Consider the following 20,038-nt stretch of genomic DNA (forward strand, 5'->3'; position numbering starts at 1 on the left):
TGTATATTTTAAGCTTTCAGTTCATGCAGATTTTATACTGGGACAGTATGTGTTCATGTGTATAAATTTATATGTGTATATATGGGACAGCATGTACATATGTGTTATGTACGTGTATGTATGTGTATATTCTGAGTTAAACTTGCGCTTCATATTTGTATAGCGTACATTATTCAGGTGATTTTCTCTAGTAGCACTGACTTGCTGTTTCTGCTTTGTAGGGTGTCAGTCCGAAAGGTTTTAAGAAATGTGCTGAAGACCCAGAAAAAAGTTCTTGCTTTGCCCTATTTGTGAAGTTTGGAAAAGAGGTAAGTAATTTTATGGCTAAGTTTCTTAGCCTCAATCAGAATTACACAATAATATCTCGAAATTCTTATGCATTATTCCAGCTATCTGAATTATATCACATAGTAGGATTTTGAGAACTATTTTTATTTTTTAATTGGTGTCAATAGAAGCATACTGGCCACTTATGAATGTAAAATTGAGCAAAAACTCATGCATTAAATACTTCCTGATATCTGTCTCCAGGTAAATGAGATTCCATAGTTGTTTTTGAATTGTTTTAATTTTACATGCACGTTGATATGTAAGTAAAATAGCTAATATCAAGGGTATGTAAGGTTTGTGATCGTTCCTGACCCATCTTTCTGAATTTTAGGTTACAGCAAAAATGAAACAGTATAAAGATGAGTTGTTGGCATCCTGTCTGACTTTTTTGCTCTCTTTACCTCCTGACATCATCATGCTTGATATCAAAGCATATATTCCTGCACTGCAGGTAGGTCAAAATGATGTACAGTTAATGCTTTTTTCTTTGCTAAAACATGTTCAAAAATTCTGGAACAAAGCTAATATCTCGTCAAGCAAGTAAGATAATCATTAACCTTTGCTTTGTCTTCAGTGAAGTCCAATACAAATGAGTTGCCTTTTTGGATAAGCTAGTAAATCATCAGTTTGCATTTGAAATTGATTGACTATGTTAGTGTCGATGTTGAAATGTAATAAGTATCAGTAATAATAAGTATTTCCCATGCAGATCTTGTGAGATGGTAAGTAGGTAAAAGTAATGAAGAAGGAAGATGTATTGCATGCCGGGTGTTTCCAAATATATATACTTTTTAATCATAATAGTCGTTAGAAAAGGAAAATCTGATAGTTTTACATTTCACATGTAGAATGCGTTTAAGCTGGGCCTTAGCTGTATCCCAATGGCTGATCTGGGACTGGATGCTTTGGAAGAGTGGTCAGCTCACATTCCCAAACATATAATACAACCTTACTACAAGGATGTTCTGCCTCTTCTGGACGGTTATTTGAAAATCTCCACATCTGCAGGTATGTACAAAAAAATGATTTTTAGTCTTGAGGAACAGAAAAACAAAGTTTCCATGGCTGTACCTAAGGACATGAATGCACCAACGTTTTGTCTGTATTGCCTATTACTTGTAGTTGGACTCTACACCAAAGGTTTGATTCTTTCTTAAACTGCAATAAATTTACTACTGCTGAACAGTCATGAATTGCAGTTATTTTATATGTCACTTCTCAGTGATTTGTTCTTTTTATCCTTAAATCCATTTTATTTTTCACTAATAGAAGTTTATTTTTCTTGATAAGGACATAAAATGAAAGAAGAATGAAAGAAGAAAAGTTGTCACATGTTAAAAGTAGAAGGGCAAAAAATATATATAGATGTATTTTTATGAAGGCAATTCCGAGCGGGTGCATGAGATACAAGTCCAATAAATTAATATATATCCTATTTTTGCATTTGTTAGCTGAACCACAGAATAACTGGGAAGTAAGGAAACTTTCTCGAGCAACGCAGAAGGGGTTTAATAAAGTTGTGATACAGCATTTAAGAAAAGCAAAGACCTCATTGGTAAGAGCGCTGAGTCAAAGTTAAATGAATTTATGACCTCCCTCTGCCTCCCTTTCTCTTTTACAGAAATATGTTTTCTTAGAGTTATTTCAACCACAGATCAGAACACTGATCCAATCCTGCAGGTTGGCTCAAAAAGCAGTTATATCAGCACAGCTAGAAAGGTGCCAATTCAAGGGTGAGGGAACAAAGAGGGAGAAGGTAAAAGGAGACTGAGGAAGTCTTTGAAGTCAGCATTAGTGCCACACTGAAGCATTGTGGAAACAAAAAATAAACTCTTTACACTTACAATGTGATTCTAGTTTCACAGGGTGCAGTCTGCATATAGCCCGTTCTGGAAATGCAGTCTTAGGGGTCCAGCATTGTTTGTCCTTTGGGCTGTGGCTTCTTAGTCTGCTCCTAATGTTTTTTTCTGTATATTTCAGATTACCAACTAATTTGGAATAAATATTTTAGGCACATAACTAATAGTTAATCTTATCTGTGTTATGTTTCTTTTTCCAGCCTAGTGATCTTTAAGCAAAGTGAGCTAGGTTTTCAACCCACAAAGGCATCCCACAGGGGCTACTTGCATGTAGATACAGTATCAAAACTTTACATCCTTGGGTTAAAACAAAGGAAAAGAGTAATTTTAATTCAGATTTCTCACTATTTTATAGACTATTACATCATTCTGTGAGTGTGTAGTAGCTGATTATGAAACTTTAACCCTTGTTTGAGAAATGGTAACTATGACTGAAATGGTAACCCAGTGTGGAAAATGGGCATACATGTTAAACTTGTTTTATGTATATTAAAACACTTACCAGTGTCCCCAGCTTCTGTTTGTTGAATCAGGACGGTTCTACCTATTGTTGCTGTTCTCCCCACACGTTTTTCACTCTGCCTTTTTTCATCCATATGTTATTAAGGACCACAAATCCTGCATTCACTGTGTAAAACAAGTTCGTTATATGCAGAAGTAACTCCTTCCTCACGGTTGTTAATCTCCTGAATTATTCAGGATGGGGATCCTTCCTTGGAAGCAATAAGGACCAGAGTGGCACGTCTTCTTGGATCTTTGGGAGGGCAGATCAACCACAATTTAATTACAGGTGAGTATCCTAAAAATATTTACATGCATCTGCTTTTTCTCTCTCTCGAGTTGATTTCAGTGAAGTCTCAACATCATTTTCTGAAAATCCGTGAACCAGGGAAAGCCAGTTTTTGTTGCTCTTCTCTAAACAGCTGCTTTTCTTTTATTCTGTTCTGCAGTTCAGGAGAGCAGACCATTAACTAATTTGCTACGCAATGGAAAAGGGGCGAGGAAATCTTCAACACAGGCTTGGTTAAATGCAAAAAAAAAAAAAAAATCAAACCACATCCTCAGATGCATGAGATTATTTCCTCCCGCCCCTTCATCCTCTGACTGCAAAGCCATTTTGAGGCTTTTTCATAAGTTGCATCTCCTGGACACTTGTTTAGGCCCCTTTAGTACAATTCCGCTGTATTCCAGCTTTACAGAACTAGAGTCTGTGAATTGTTAGGTGGATCTCAGTAATTCTGCTTTTTGGCTTGGGGGTTTAAGGATGTGTCGTGTCTGTAGTAGGTCTAGGTGTTAGTGCTCCATTTGTGTGCCTCTGCAGAAAACTTGTCTTCTGTTCCTCTGTTTAGTCTGTGAATAAACGTTATAATTTAATTATTAAATATCAAAATGTAGTTAAAATAAGGATGGAAAAGCCTACTCTGCATGCTTGACTATGAGATTTAAAGGGGATGAATTCAGCTCAACATTTAGTCAATCTAAAAATGAATCTAGTTCTACAAAGGCTTTGTTCCTTCTTTTACTGCTTAGATTAGTTTGTTTTTTTTTTTTTCCCTGCTTTTGCAATCAGGTCTCTTTCTGCCAGATACTTCTCTGCTGCTTTTTCAGAATTACTCGGGGAAAGTAACGGATTATTCCTTAGAAATTGAATAAGGAGTGTAATGAGATGTTGTTAACAAATACAGAAGTATAGGGAGGGAGGGAATAAGTATGGTAGTTACTTAAGGTGCAGGTCTTGAAGTAGCGGTTCTCTGCAACTGCAGGAGTCTGTATGTTGGATCTGCTCCTCTGATCTGATATTCAAGCATCAGACATTGGACAAAAATATTTTAAATCATGTGCAGATCAGTGTATTGTGACCTTGTTGTCTCCAAACTTGTTTCTTTTGAGGCTGGGAGCTTTGGGGCTATCTTTTGGGGCTAAGCATCTGTTTGGCTGTGCACATAAAACGGGCCATACTAACATACTTCTGGTACTTGCACATTGCAGCAATTTGTGAAGCGTCGATGTTTTGTGTTAATTCAACTGAATTTGGAGGAATACAGATTTTTTGACCGAGCTATGGAAGTGTTTGAGTGTGCTAAATGAAACTTACTTTCCTGTTGATCTTTTTCAAATGCATTAGCTACCCCTGCGGAAGAGCTGATGAAGAAATGTGTATCGTGGGACACCGAGAAGCGTCTGAGCTTTGCTGTGCCGTTTGCAGACATGAAGCCAGTCATCTACTTGGATGTATTCCTGCCTCGCGTGACTGAATTGGCTCTTTCTGCTAGTGACAGACAAACAAAAGTATTGATGTGGTCTTTTTGCATCTTTGGTTATGCTACCTGATAAATAGTGCATAAAATTACTATTTTCCATGTTAAGAAAGAGCTATTTTAAAAATCATAGGTAGCAAAGGATTTCCTCCATGCTCTTTCATAATGATAGAATTCTGAGTGTTTAAAAAACAGAACAAATTTGTTGCTATAAGCTCAGAGAATCTTGTGCTGTGATAGTTAAACTTAACATAAAAATGAAATTTTAACTCCTTAATCTACAGCGTTGTTTGGCCTCCTTCTCATGCCTGGCCTATGAACTTGTGGCCTCAGTCCAGCCAAGCACTTAAGCAAATATTTTCCAACTTTGGTGGATTGGGATGTTGATGTCCAGAGAAGTCCAGAAAAAGAAATATTCTTGAGTGTGTGATAATGAGTGACTTAGTGTATTTTTTGCATTTGAAAAGTGATTGCACCATGATAGTGTAACGTTAGGAGGAAGGCCAGGTGAACGTGTGTGAACACGGGCGTTACCTGTCCCTGGGCTCATGATGTCGCCTAGATTGGGGTGGTTTCTTAGTTAAGCTCTTTCTTTGGGCTCTCTTGTCTCCTGCCCCCGGTTTTCCGCCCTCGGGGGCAGCAATGCCCGGGTAATCCGCGCGGCTTCTCGGTTCGCAGGTGGCCGCGTGCGAGCTGCTGCACAGCGTCGTTGCCTACATGCTGGGGAGAGCCTCGCAGATGCCCGCAGGACGCCAGGGCCCCCCGCCCATGTACCAGTTACACAAGCGGCTGTTCCCGGTGCTGCTGCGCCTCGCCTGCGACGTGGACCAGGTGAACGGGCTCACCCGAACAGCCGCGCTCTCATCGCGGGGTTTCGGGAATCATGGAATCACAGAATGCTCAGGGTTGGAAGGGACCTCTAGAGGTCACCTAGTCCAACCCCCTGCACACGCAGGGTCACCTAGAGCACGTGGCACAGGACTGCGTCCAAGCGGGTTTGAAGATCTCCAGAGAAGGAGACTCCTCAACCTCTCTGGGCAGCCTGTTCCAGTGCTCTGGCACCCTCACTGGCAAGAAATTTTTCCTTGAGTTCCTGTGGAATTTTTGGTGCTTCAGTTTCCGGCCATTTCCTCTAGTCCTATCAGTGGCCACCACTTAAAAGAGAGTAATCGTGCTCCAGAAATTTTCCTGACATACCATGCCTCTTTATTTATTTATTTTCAATTAAAAGTGCGTTTTATAAGTTGAAATTATTCCCCTGGTTTTGAGAAGGTTGATCAGGATTTCTTAAGGGGGGAAATAGAGGCCTTTTCAAGAAACCCTCTAGTGAAGCCCAGTGTCACTTACAGGAATATGCAGCATTTGCAGTAGTTTTGAATCCCTGTTATTTCCATATTGAATGGGTGCAAAAATGGAACCTGCAGAGAAAGCATTTTGGGAGAACTGATATATGAGATTGAAATTCAAACATCCAAACTCGATATTTCTCCTCCTTGACATCTTTGTGGCAAATAGGGTCAGCTCTACTGAAATTAGAGGTGTTGGGCCTTTTCAGACCACTACTTGTTCCCTGTCATTGAGATTCTATTTTTTGACCACAGAACTGTGTGTTGTACAAAAATCTACAAGAAACTTAGTTTGGATGGAACTTTTTTTTTTTTCTGACATACGGCTGATATAAACCTGAGTTAAATTGTGTCTGGACAGGTCCATATAAATGTGCACAGGCATCCAGACTCTGTATATTCATGCATGTATATGTGTGTGTTTAATGATTCTTTCCCTCAAATTTCAGAATTGCTGAAACGTAGCAAATCATAATAATGTACAAAGTAAAAATTAAAAGAAATTTAAAATCAAAGTAGACCTTAAAAGCAAACTTCCCTTTTTGTTTGTTTGTGTATTATACTGTCAGTCAGTGGCACTCAGTGTTCTTTATCTGTCTCAGTATCTTTCTGAAATTAAATGAGTAACTTGAGACTAATTGAAAAAAAGCAAGTAACCAGATGTTTTTTGTGTTTTTTTTTTTTCTTTTTAATCTTTGGTAAGAGGATGTAATATGAAGTTGATTTTTCATTTTACAGCTTTTTTTTTTTTAAAGAAATATTGTTTGTATTTGCTTTTGGAATATCAAAATACCATGGAAATATATTAATTCTACATATGTGGTTTGTTTTTTAATCTTTTCAGGTTACAAGACAGTTGTATGAGCCTTTAGTTATGCAACTCATTCACTGGTTTACCAACAACAAAAAATTTGAGAGTCAAGATACAGTGGCGTTCCTGGAAGCTATCTTGGTAAGGCATAGGTCTTCCTTTTCTCTTTTTCTGTGCTATGTGGCATTGTTTTTAAATAGCAACATTTTACTCTAGAAAGAACCAGGAGACCATAAACAAATGTAATGCCTCCTTATTTGTCGAAAAGGAGGAAACAAGTTTAGCTACTTTATGACCCTTTATTTTTATGTTTACCTTTTTTATGTCCTTGTTTCTTAACCTAAATTCTAATGATGATTTTGTCTTTAGCTGCATTTTGAGAATGTCAAACAAAATGTTTTTAGAGTCTAAAGATTAATGAAGCACATTTTTCATCATCAGTGTATACAAGGAAGTACTGAAACACCTTTTTTCCCCCACTCTAAATAAAAGTTGCTGTTGATATGTTTCATTTTCCTTGAAGTCCTTCGTCCTTCAAGTTTCTTTTTTTTTTTTTCTTTTCATTGGACAAATGTTTTTTAAATTTAAAACTGGCTTTTTGCAATGTCCTGAGGTAGCTGGAGGCAAGATAAGCCGGGAGGTTCCATAATACTTTTTATGAAGGAAGTTAATGTCATGTCATTTGAACTTCATGTCCTAAAGCAGAGGAAACAAGCGCACTTAAAGAATGAAGGGACTTGGCCAAGGCTGAGATGGGAATAGAAGTCCAGAACTCTTAAGTCCTAACTAGCCATCAGTGCTCTGATGGCTGGAAATGCTGCCTTTCTCTGGAACGGTAGCAATTTTGAGTCCCTATTATTTTCAGGGAACTTAGAGTAAATTATTTTTAACACATTCAACAACACTGTATGAATAGGCTGCTCTGGTGCTGCGCGGAGGCACTTGCCTTTTTCATTCCTGTGGTGAAAACTCTTCCAGGGTGGCATCACGGATCCCGTTGACAGCACTCTGAGGGATTTCTGTGCTCGGTGTGTGCGGGAGTTTCTGAAGTGGTCCATCAAGCAGACGACGCCGGCGCAGCAGGAGAGCAGCCCCCTGAACACCAAGTCCCTGTTCAAACGGTTGTACAGTCTCGCTCTGCACCCCAGCGCTTGCAAGAGGCTCGGGGCAGCGCTGGCGTTCAACAGCATCTACAGAGAATTCAGGTGGGCAAACAGAGCTTGGTACTGCAACCTGCATCCTCGTTCTGTTCGTGTGTGTAATAGCTGTAAAATTTAGTTATTCAAAATATTCACTGAATTAATTATAATAATGATAATAATTGATGATCTTTAACGAGCTGTGATAGTTACAATTTGGGGGGCTTTCTGCAATATGTTTTATAATGGTCTAGATGTATTTTTCTGCAAATATTTTGCCTAGTTGTTTATCAAATAACACTACAGTGTTTTAATTTCTATGTTTTTATTATTCAGTGTGTCTACTCATGTTTTTCATCATATTTATCCCTAATTTTAAAGGGAAGAGAATTCTCTGGTGGAGCAGTTTGTATTTGAAGCATTGGTTGTATTTCTGGAAAGTCTGGCCTTAACCCATACAGATGAGAAATCACTAGGTGAGCTATAGCTAATTAATTACAGAATAAATAAAAAAGCTGTGCTATAGAATCTTGAATTAAAGGTGGAAAAATAAACTACATTATGAATCTATAACTGTACAAAAAGTAAAGCGTGCTTACTTTTGTAGAAACAGAAGTATTATTTTACCTTGTGAATAGACAGATGATTTGTTTTCCAGTCAGTAGTTGCTTGAAAAATGTAATGTGCAATGTGATGGTGCAAGATTTTTGTTCCGTGCTCAGGAGAAAAAAAAATCATAAATGATTTAGAGTAATACTGAAAATACTGGTGATGCTTCTGACTTGAGTCCCTTTTGTGCAGCTCTATAGTGTAAAAGTTTAGTTTTGTGAGAATCTCAAAGTCTGCTTTTTTAAAACAAACACATTGTTCAAAAAACAGCATTTGTCTGTAGCCCCTAGAAGGTTTCCATCCTTCCAAAGACCCTTTGATGGCTGCCTTACCATTTTTTACAACAGCATGGAGTTGTTTGAACGGTCTGTGACCTCTTCCATCATGCTAATGATTCTTCAGTAAGCCTGTTTTTCTTCCTTTCCTCTTCCCCAACTTTCATCAATTAATAGCGATTCAAAATAAAGCCAAAACCTGATATTACAAAGCTTTACTTCTTTCTAAGAATCAGTTTGGAATATGATAGAAATGACCCCAGAATAATTGTTCTTACAGAAAAAGATTACAATTTCTCTAAGCATGAGCATTTTATAGTAGAGGCCTCAGGGTTGGTTCAGGTCAGGATGAACTTTCTGGTGTTTTATGATCTCGTTCTGTGACCTTGAAAAATTTACTGCAGATGCAAAGACAGTGGAGGTGCTAGACGTTATTTCTACCGTGATAACAGCTTAATTCTTTGAACCAAGTTCCTGGCATTTATTTATAGTCACTTCTCTCTTCAAAGGTACCACTCAACAATGTTGTGATGCTGTTAACCATCTGAAACGCATAATCAAGCAGAAAGCACCTTCTCTGAATAGAGCAGCGGAACGGCGAGTACCACGGTCAGCAATTTGCCAGCCATTTTTTGGCATTTAAATATTACATTTTAGTTAACAATGTGTGTGCATTGTTAGCATTTTGAATGTAAAAATTAATCCTATGACTACTGTTAATGCAGTTCTGTATGTAAATTAAGAGACTGGATATTTACAGGAAAAACTCTGCAGGGCTTAATTAACTTTTAATCTGTTTTTTTTTTTTCTCTGAGTGATGCAAAGAGAAGGAAAGACACCTGATGCTGCCTTTTAAATTGTTGCCACAAACTTACACACTTGAAATCTCAAGGTGGAGTGGGGAGAAAGGAAACAGTGTAACTTGCCTTGTAGAAGAGCTTGTCCCTGTGGTATGAATAGCGTGTTCATACTACATATGGTGTTCACACCCATCCTGCTCCTCCCTTTCTCTTACTATGGTCACTTAGATAAAAAGACATGCAAAATGCTCATGGGTCATTTTACCTTTTTATCTGGAACAGATGGTAGATGTCATGGATGCCTGTTAATCCCCTGTGTTTTTGTGCAGGGGGTTTCCAGCTGCTAGCACAGTGTGTCTGTCGGACGTTGTCATGTGGCTCCTGGTGCAGTGTGGGCGACCGCAGACCGAGTGCCGGCATAAATCCATGGAGCTCTTCTATGAATTTGTCCCTTTATTGCCAGGTATTGAGATTCAGTCTGTGCTCTGTATGACTAGTTGTATAAAGTACTGTGTACTTCTTCCTCGTGTATTTTCTTTGGAAAGTACCAATTAGTTAATATTAGGAAAATTATCATATAAGAAATGTAGGTAATCTACTATAGGGAAGTAGGTGTATACTCTATAAATAAAAGAAATCAAATACTTGTTCATATTTAAAATCAAATATTGTAAGAACCTCCATGCTTTGGGTGGTTATGAGGGTTTTAAAGAAATTTTTATTGCAAACTTCTTTCTAATCAGGAAGGAGAACTTGCAGACCTAGAGCTGCTGTTGCATGTAGCCATAAGGGCAATATTTGGTGACCAAGAACTAGTGGGAGTGTCTTACAAACTGACCTCTTCCTTGTGGGTAACCTGAGTAGATGACCAAAGATATACCAATACCTTCTCTCTAGAAGGCAGAGACAAGACCTTAATACCCCGATCCACTCTGTAAATTAAACCACAAAGTTTGATCATTTTGCCTTTGAATTCCTTGCCAGCTTGAAATGCTTTTCTATACCCCTTGAGAATTCAGGTGTATGTTTGTATGTCTATCAGGAAACAAGTCCCCGTCTTCCTGGCTCGCTGATGTTCTGAAGGAAAAAGGCTTTTCTTTCCTCATTAACAAGTTTGAGGGAGGTGGCAGGGATGCCGATGGGCTGTCTGGAATCCTTTCCCAGCCAACTCTCCACGGGCTGCAGGAGCCCTTCAGCTTACGGACCGTTGTGCAGTGGATGGACATGTTCCTAGCAGCACTGGACTGCTACAATACGTTCTTTGAGCTGCGGATGATCAAGCCTCATGAAATACTGGGTAAGCAGTTACCTGTTGTGTTGGGGTCATTCATCTCTGTTTCTCAAGCTCACTTTAAGAGTAGTTCCCTGCTTGGACTCGAAGCTTTTTTCTTTTTTTTTTTTTTTAAACTGAAGAGTTGATGAAACTGCTTCTCACGTTCTCAAAACTGTGCTGTACAGCCACATCTCCCTCTCTTGGGACCTAAGTTTGTTCATTTGTCTTTTATCGTTTCCAAAGATCCTTACCTGTTCTTTAGTAATGTCTGGAGGGGACTATCGGAAAGCATTGAAATAAGTCCCTTTCTCACTTCAAGCCCCGTATGTGTTTTCTTTGTAATGCTTCACCTGTATCAGGTCTGAAGCTTCTAATTTGAATTTTCATAATGCAGTCATGGAATCTGTATCAAAAAGTATTTCCTTTAATTATTCATGCCTCTCAAAATAGTTTTTTGTATCATTGACAGTACAGTTGCTTCATATATGAAGTTTGCCTGTCTGTCATGGTGTCATCTCTGTCTTCCTTTAAAAAATACTGACAAATTTTTGTTAGATGCAGTCAGCATAAGACTGAAGTATTCAATGCTGTGCATTTAAACATTTCATCCTTTTTATTACAAATGCTTAAATCATCATAAGTAATATGTTTCTTTTGGAAAGGTATCATTCACTGCCCAGAATGCTAATAGCATACGATTTTCAGAAAATACTGACACACTGAGGCTGTTTTCTTTCAGACACAACATAATGTTTTTGAAGTTGGGAGTTGCTGTTTAGTTTCAACTTGGTGTAATTCTTCCTAGGTATAAATGAAAGATCTTCATTCTTAAAAGCTGTGCAGTTCTTCCTTGAAACCATTGCTTTGCATGACATCCAGGCAGCAGAGGAGTGTTTTGATTGCAGCTCGAAAGGCAGCATGTTCAGTCCACAGGAAAGAGAAGTGTACAATTACAGCAAATGTACCATTATAGTCCGCATCATGGAGTTTGTCACCATGATCCTGGAATCTTGCCAGCAGGATTTCTGGAAGGTAGGCACTGAAATCTGAATGAATAGAAGTTACATGTTTTATTTCTGGTTAGAGGTTTTCTCCTGCAGGGTTAGTTTCCTGGAGAGCCCCTTCGTTAGAGGTGCTTCAGTTCAAATTGATGCTTACACGTGATGATCTGTTGCAGTCTTTGAATGTTAGGGAAAAGCACTATATTACCCAGCAGAGTCTTAATGGTTGATGTAGGTTTAGTTAGAAGAATTAATACTTCCTATATATTCCAGTAAGGGGATTGAATATAAGCTTATCATTTGTTCTTGTAATGAATATTTTTGAAGCACAATTACTGGCCTTAAATATGTGAGGGAATAATTGTCTGAAGGCAGATTGGTGCATTTTCCTCTTGAATTCAAGGTAAATATTCACATCTCTCCATTTGCCTAAATGGAGTGGAATTTAAGCTGTACTCTATGTAGTTAAATACTTCTGAGTCGCTTATGAAATTCATGTTGCCAGGTTGAGATATTTTTCATTTTTTTCTGATTACAATTTTCAGGCTGTCTCTTGTTTTAAGTAAATTGTTAATAGAGTGCACAAAAATTAACATCTGGCTTTTGAGATAGTGATGGATGCATAATCAAGACTAAAGCAGGTCTGTGTGGACATAAAAGACCTTATGTGGCATCTGATGTGATGGTATCTGTGTATCAGACACTTTGATTTCTGCATATTACCATGATTCAGTGAAAGACATTTCATGGAGAAGGAGAATATCACTTATGATGCGAATAGTTACTACTCCATGTTTTGTTTTATTTTGGATGAAAGTAATGAAAAACAGGGAAATCTAAATGGATTAAATGGATTAAATGAACTTTTCTCTACTTTAATGTTTTATTCTTTCTAGCTACTCGAGAAGGAATTGCTTAATGCAAGCTTTCTAGAGCTTCTGGCGATGACTGTGTGTAATCCACTGCATGTAGGCTTTGACACAGCTGATGTGCAAGTCATGAAAAACCTCCCAGATATCTCAGTGAGACTCATGAAAGCTTTGATGAAATCTCCCTATAAGGAATCCTTGAAACTAAGCATGAAAAAAAGACTCACACCACAAAGGTAGGTAGAATCTGTGTAATAAGTATGAAGGCAGAACAAATGCCACTCACTGTGGGGAGCAGAAAATAGGTGATGTTGGGTTTGGTTGCAGATGAAGCCTCCACAGTTGATGTTATTGCTTCTCTTTTGCCTTTAGCCTTGAGGACCTGTGTTCTGTTGCCCTGTTTAATTCGGACGCGCGCTGTGACCACGCCAGGTACAGCGCTGTCCTTTCTGCCTGCAAGCAGCTGCAGAAGGCTGGCCTGCTGCATTCTGTTCTTCACCATCAGGTAACTGGTCATTCAGAAAGTGACTGCGAATATTTTTACACAGTCAAGAACTTCTCACATGCAGAAGGCTGTTAGGAAAACAGTGAACAGGTCAGGTGATAAAACTGTAAAATGAGGAGCTGATAACTTCATGACATCAAAAATAAGAGTTTTGTGTTTATTGAACTAATTGAGGTTCATAAATGCTGAGAATTGAACTGTCTTCAGAAATTACGCTTGTCTTTCTCCAGTGTCCAGCACCTGGAGGCAACTGGAATCTACCTATAAGTTTTCCCTGAAATGAACTTCATAAGACAAAGGGCACAAAAATCAGAATTTTTTAACTTGTCAAGTTGTAGGAAAGCATTCAAAATAATGAGGGCAATTCGAAAAGGAATACACAGGGGAAAAGAGAAAAAGATTGTATGCCATTTTTCTCTTGCCCACTGTACTGTTGCAGCTTGGTTCTTCCAGCTGTTCTTTTTAGTTAAATCAATGACTTACGCAGCAAGTTGCAATTTGGGGTGGGTATAGGCTATTACTCGATAGACCAGCTTTCTGATTATGATCAGTTTTTATTTTGGGCCCTGGAAGGAAAAGAGGCCGTGAAACAGCCAGACAGATTGAGAGAATTTGTTAACTGGTGAACAAGGCTGTATTTAGCAAGTAACAAAAGATTTAATTTCTTTGGGTCTTTGCCTTGGCTTCAGTGACGTCCAGCCTCTACATCTAGAGCAAAGACTGAACTGTGGCTGTAGGATGAATATTTGAAGAACTGCACTGTTTCCCTTTTTCAGCACACCTATTCTTAGTAAGCTGTTTGTTTTATTAATTTGGTAATTGTATTCATCTTAAAAAATCTGAAGGATGTTCAGAATCTTCTGAAGGTTTTTTAAATAACCATTGGTTTGTTCTGAACAAAGGCATTAAAAAACACTGCCCAGAAGCACAAATAATCTGTGTAACTTGGTGCAAGTCAGCATTGTTTAAAAACCTTGCTATTCAATTAGAAATATATCTAATCTTGAAATACTTTCACTGCTTTATCAGAAAGTGGCCTGGAGTTAAGTGCTTATTAGCTAGCCAGACTGATGGAAAGGCCTGTTATTTTTTGTCGTGTATTCCTCCTTGTTTCGTTGCCACCTGCTTGTTTGTTTGTGCAGGATGAGATGCCTGGTTTCTCCCTGGGCTGCAGGCTGCTGTCAGCTGTGTATAAAGGCGTTGCACCTGGAGGGGAAGGGGTCCCTCTTCCAGCCCTGGACATCAGCAATAAGCGGTTAGCCGATGGGCTCCTGCAGCTGGCCCTTGCTATTGATGATCAGGTACTGATGGTTCTCCTGCTTTCATACTTACTCTTAACCTTTCTATTTACAATGTAGAATGAACAGAACAATATTGTGGTTAAGAGAGGCTGATATTTTGTTTGTAGTCCTTAAGAGTAGCTGTCAGCATTCCCTGGCTACTTTGAGGAAAAAAAGAGGAGTTATGGATAGTAAGCATTTCAGATTTCTGTTTCTTCTTTATTCTTGTGCTTTCTGGTTTTACATTCCTGATTACATAAAAGAACTCCTTTGCTTTTGTTGAAAATGAGTGAAACGTAATGTGGTTGGGGTAATTCTGTCTTCCCACCTTGATTTTCACAGTGTGAGGAGCTGGTGAGTCTGCTGTTGAACACAGTGAAGTTATCTGTGCCGTTATCAGGAGCATCCCAGAAGGACCTGATAAATTTCTCCCATGGGGAGTATTTCTACAGTCTCTTCTCAGAAACCATTAATGAGCACCTGCTAAAAAACCTTGATATGGTCATACTCCAGCTCATGGAATCGTCTGCCAGCAGTCCGCAAATGGTAATAGACTCCTTTATCAGGACACAGGCAAATGAGAATAGTAAACTTAACACATTATTTATTTTTGTTAAAAGTGAACGCAACTGAAAGGGTGTAGTAGGGAAAAAGAGTGTTTGGTTGCACGTGTTCTTCCCTACTATTTTTTTAAAGTCTAGTATGAATTGCATTTGATATTTTTTTCTTTAGCTTTATATGCTTATTTTGATGTACAAGAAGAAAAGAAAATAAGTATCTTTTATTGTACTCTCCAAAATCTGTTGAAATGAAGAGTTATTATAAAGATTTAATTTAGAGTGAAGGAATATCCTTGCTGTTTTTCCCTTCAGGTTGGTAGCATTTTGAATGGCATGCTCGATCAGAGTTTTCGGGAGCGCACCGTACGCAAGCAGCAAGGATTAAAGCTGGTTGCAGCTGTGCTAAGAAACTGGAGGAGACTCGACAGTTGGTGGGCCGAAAGTTCTACTTCTGAGAGCAAAATGGCTGTCTTGACCCTGCTGGCAAAAGTTCTACAGGTATGTGTTGTGTCACGAAATACAGTCTCTGCCATAACTCTGCAGGAGCATATCCCTTCTTAAAATAATGGTATTTTAGTTTGATGTTTTTTTCCTCTTAAGCTGGAGAATGTCGGTTTCTGGTATGCTTTATTTGCAAAGTACAAAAAAAAATGCTAAAAATATTTTGACAATCAGAAATGACTGGCTTTGGCTCTTGTCTCTCCTGCTGGCCTCCTCCTCCTCTCCCCTCACCTTCTTTTTTTAAGCACTGACTCATGTACTGGCTGCTTTTCTCCTGGAGAACAGGTACAAGTACAGGTAGTAAGACTTGACAACCTGCTGTCATGTTGGTGTCCAGCACGTTTGCGACAGAGGAGTTTCCTGCAGAAAGGACTCTCCTTCAAAGGCCTTTTACTTTTGCTCCTTACTTTGTGGGGTTCACACCTTTTATTCTTTCTCTGTTTGGAAGACAGAACTTACCTTCCTGTCATCTTGGGTGTCTTTTTCCTGTTTGTTTGTAGGAACTTGCATAAGTAACCATGTGTGTGCAGTTTCTGCTGATTTAATATACTTGTTTAGAAAAAAATATTTTATAGAAAAGATATTTATAGAAAGGATATATTATTTAGAAAAAAATAATTTATATTACATTTAGGAAAATATAATAATAGTTTTGGGCTTTTTTTTTTTTCTGTACATTGGAAGGATCTCTTTGGTTACATTTCTTCCTTTCTTCCAGATTGATTCTGCAGTTTCTTTCAACACAGATCATGAAGCATTTACTGCTGTTTTTAATACGTATACTAGGCTGCTTATTGATCAGAATTTGGTCTTAAATCTTAAGGTAAATTTCTCACTTTGGTTGTTCACCACTTTCTCCTCCTCCTCCTCTCCAAGTTTGAATGGTAATAGTAGAAAAAATTCCCTCTTACTCGCTTAAATTTTATCTTAGTTTGTCCAGTAACATGTATCATACCATTTTTATTCTTCTGTTCAACATCCTGAAAATCTTAAATCGTCCTGTTTGCTCGTCGAACAGAAGATATTGTCACAGATTTTGTGTATTGTTTTTTAGGTATTCTTTGTTTTTTCTTGTCCTACTGACATGCGTGTAGTTTTTCTGAACATGTTGCTGTTAGTTGCAGATAATTCAGACCTCAGAGTGTTCATTTCAGAAATCACAGCTAATTGGGCTTCTAGCAAGGATTGGCACTTTCTGTATGTCAAATAATTAATCCGTGATGATTTTCATGTCCATCCTGCAAGCAGGAGACCAGGACTGCTCAATTAGCTGCTCTATGCAGCTTGGTCAAGAGGGGGAGATGAAGAACTGCCTGTGAGAGTGGAAGTTACACAAGTGCTAGACTAGAGCTTTGGACTAGAAGACTAAGCATCTTCTATTTTCTAAGCAGCTTTTTGTGGTCAATAACACAAAAGATTTTCCTGTACTCTTCTCTGTGTTCAAAATAAATAAAATTTGGGCTCTTGCTGTAGCCACCAAGAGTGCGGGCAGGAATAGTGCAGTAGATCAGTGATTTCTGTGGTAATAGGTACTTAAAAGAACAATAAAGTCTTCTTCGTAGCCGTGACAACCATGAGATAGTAATTAGGTTTTAACTCCGATTTAGGAGTTAGCAAAGCTCTTTTCTGAACTAGCACCTTAAAAATGAGCAGCAAGATAACATGTCTGTGTCAATACACAAGCTATTGTATTAGTCAGTGGAGCCAAAGCTGATTATTTTGCAGCCCAATTTGGTTTGCTTTTTAGAAGATATTTTCACGTGTGTGTATTAAACTGCCTTTCTTTTCTTCAGAGTCAAGCAGTGATTATTCTTCCATTCTTCACTAATCTAACTGGAGAAAAACTTGATGACCTTAAGAATGCTCTTGACCAACTTATAGCTTTCAGTTTTCCCTTGAAGTCAGATGAATTTCCCAAAGGAACCTTGAAGCACAATAACTACGTAGACTGCATTAAGAAGGTCAGTATTTTTAAATAAATGAATGTGTAATTAAAAGCCTAAAGGAACTGTGTGTAAAATAAATATATGGTTTTTTTCAACATGTTTTGCCATGTTTGAGAAGGCAGATTTTTTCAGCCATGAAATAGATCACAGATTTATCTGAACTTATTTCTAGAGTTGATCTTGAAGTTCAGTGTTACTAAGATTCAAACACAGTGTCCGGTCCTTCAAACTTCCCCTTGGCAAATCATTGCTATTTTAATTGTTGTTGTCTGTTTTGTTTGAAACAATTATATTCTACTTAATCTATAATAAGGCAGACTGTTCTCCATAGTGAAATAGTTTGGAAAGTTGGATTGTAAGGAAACATTTCATTTGGTATGGAAGCAGTGCTCTCACTTCGCTTAAGGAAATAAGTTTTCTTTTTCTAAGTATGTCTTTATCCAGAAGCTTGACTTATAGATATACTTCAAATACACATATTCTTCTGACCAGCTACTTCTGATTGCTGTTAAAAAAAAAATTACAAAATTAGATGGAAAAGATTTCATCCAATGTAATTCTTAACAAGCCTTTTATTTTGTATAAAAATAATATTGCTTCTTTTTCAGTTTTTAGATGCCTTAGAACTCTCTCAGAGTCCAATGTTGTTGCAGTTGATGACTGAAGTCCTTTGTAAGGACCACAAACATTTTATGGAGGGTTTATTTCAGACCAGCTTCAGAAGAATTTCCAGAAGGTGAGTTTGGTCTTGATCTTGCTCTCATTGGAGTTTTGCTGAAGCAAATTTCCTTCTTTTACTATTTGTCCTTGTAATAATGACTAAGGATTAAGGACAGTAAGTATGTGTGGTATCTTTATTTGCTACCCCTGTATAACCACTTAAAATAGCACTTATGTACTATCAGTGAATTATTTTGTTCAGCCCCTTTGGAATGCAGCATGATGTTTATTAGAGTGTTTCCAGGATAGAGAAGTGTTGCCACAAAATGCTCTGTCTGTAGAAGAGGTGTTTAGTCTGGAAAACAAATATTCCAATTCATGACAGGCTGTAAAGACATGACTATTTTAGACCATTTTTGCTTCTAAGGTGTCATTGTTTGCTTATGTCTAAAATCCCTTTCTTGGAGTTTTAACTTTTACACAGTCTATTTTGGAGTAACTTTTTTTAATTTTTTTTTATTTTTTTTTTTGCTCCACCTTGGATATTTGCTATGATTTTTTTAAGATTGTTCAGTGAAAAGGGGGCTGAGAAAGGCCTTGCTACATGGGACACTTGTCATGAAGTTGTCCTTAAGATACATGCTTTCAAGACCTTAGTTTAGACATTACTGTTTGTGTAGGTTGTCTCTTTGGTCATTCCTTTGTTGAAGTTTCTCATGGAAGCCCATTTAACTTAAGAGGAACGATTTTTAAGCTCTTTGTTTTTCTTTCTTTCTCTTAATATCTGCTTGTTCTCATGCACTACTCATGAATATTAAGCAGCACTGGATGTTAAGGAGCATCATTGGGTTTTAGAAGTTTTTAAGTAACTCTAAATGGGTTCTCTATTGGCTGCTTTTTGTATGTAAGGTTTTAGTTACTTCGTTCTTCAGAAACTCATACATACCAATTCTATTTTAAATTTAGTGATACTTACCTTGCAAGGTGTGTGTGACTATTCACAATTATGTGATTTTTCTCATCTGTTAACAAAAAGTATCTTTCTGAAGTAAAACATGGCACTTTCGTAATAGTGCTTAGATGATTTGTAGAATATTAACACAAAATCATGTTGAAAGCATGTCATCATCTGATTTGTGTTTTGGGACATGGGTCTTGGAAAGTATGGAAGTTTAATATGTGGCATTCATTTATTAATAGACTTTAGTTTCTTCTTGATGGCCATAGATGCCATTGTCCAGTTCCCTATGAGGATCATTCATAACCACAGTGATAAGCATTTTCCTTTCTTCAGAGAGATGCTTTGGGCGAGGCAGAGTGATCTAATGTAATAATGTGCTTTGGGATTAAACTAACAATAGTATGTTTACCTTTATTGCTGAATAAGGAGGAGAGTTTTTCTTGGGAAATCTCCACAGCAAGTAGTGATTCAGCCTAATCTTTTCTATAACTTTCCATGTAGGATGATAACCCAAGTAGACATGAATGCAGACAAAAATTTTGGATGTTAGGGAGTTTCAGAATGTAAATACAGTCTGGTAAGCATTTTCACTTTGAGATTCCCATGCCATTTAGGAGTAGCAGTGACAAGCAAGTGATGCTGTTGGACACTGTTCACAAGATGTTCCAGAGTGAAGATCTTCGTTCAAATACGACCCGCCAAGCTTACGTGGATCGCTCCCTGCTCACTCTGTTGCTGCACTGCAGCTTGGATGCACTGAGGGAATTTTTTGGCAAGATTATTGTGCAAGCTATGGGTATGCTTAATTCCAGGTTTACAAAGGTATGAACTTTTTCCCACTTTTTTTAAGGATTGGGTTGTTACTGTGCTGCTGTTCTTATGTACATTATGCTTAACTTGGAGCAAAATGCTATCTTTGAAACTATTTTCTTTCCACATTTCTTTGTGCTAGTTTGATTCCTCTTCAGAGTGGGGTGCTTTTCTCTGCTCTCCTGCACGCTATTGCTTTAATTAATGTGTGCTGTTTTATCTACTTTGTATAAAAATTGAAATTG

General features: G+C 37.9%; 1 protein-coding gene across 1 annotated transcript in view; it reads left to right on the forward strand.

Moving 5' to 3' along the window:
- The window catches only part of PRKDC (protein kinase, DNA-activated, catalytic subunit), a 76,719-nt gene that overhangs the window by 12,844 nt on the left and 43,837 nt on the right, over positions 1-20,038 (forward strand). Inside the window, exons 19-41 of the mRNA XM_088536365.1 lie at positions 222-308; positions 662-781; positions 1,179-1,338; positions 1,782-1,885; positions 2,889-2,979; positions 4,315-4,478; positions 5,126-5,278; positions 6,638-6,745; positions 7,583-7,809; positions 8,125-8,219; positions 9,137-9,236; positions 9,757-9,890; positions 10,470-10,724; positions 11,506-11,732; positions 12,598-12,806; positions 12,943-13,075; positions 14,218-14,376; positions 14,698-14,901; positions 15,228-15,413; positions 16,135-16,239; positions 17,210-17,377; positions 17,971-18,098; positions 19,598-19,805. Coding sequence (XP_088392491.1) covers positions 222-308; positions 662-781; positions 1,179-1,338; positions 1,782-1,885; positions 2,889-2,979; positions 4,315-4,478; positions 5,126-5,278; positions 6,638-6,745; positions 7,583-7,809; positions 8,125-8,219; positions 9,137-9,236; positions 9,757-9,890; positions 10,470-10,724; positions 11,506-11,732; positions 12,598-12,806; positions 12,943-13,075; positions 14,218-14,376; positions 14,698-14,901; positions 15,228-15,413; positions 16,135-16,239; positions 17,210-17,377; positions 17,971-18,098; positions 19,598-19,805 — 3,525 coding nt within the window. The remainder of the gene's footprint in view (positions 1-221; positions 309-661; positions 782-1,178; positions 1,339-1,781; positions 1,886-2,888; positions 2,980-4,314; positions 4,479-5,125; positions 5,279-6,637; positions 6,746-7,582; positions 7,810-8,124; positions 8,220-9,136; positions 9,237-9,756; positions 9,891-10,469; positions 10,725-11,505; positions 11,733-12,597; positions 12,807-12,942; positions 13,076-14,217; positions 14,377-14,697; positions 14,902-15,227; positions 15,414-16,134; positions 16,240-17,209; positions 17,378-17,970; positions 18,099-19,597; positions 19,806-20,038) is intronic.

This window comes from Tinamus guttatus, unplaced genomic scaffold, assembly GCF_059628265.1.
Source record: "Tinamus guttatus ecotype Peru unplaced genomic scaffold, ASM5962826v1 Tinamus_guttatus_pri_ptg000659l, whole genome shotgun sequence".
Classification (NCBI taxonomy): Eukaryota; Metazoa; Chordata; class Aves; order Tinamiformes; family Tinamidae; genus Tinamus; species Tinamus guttatus.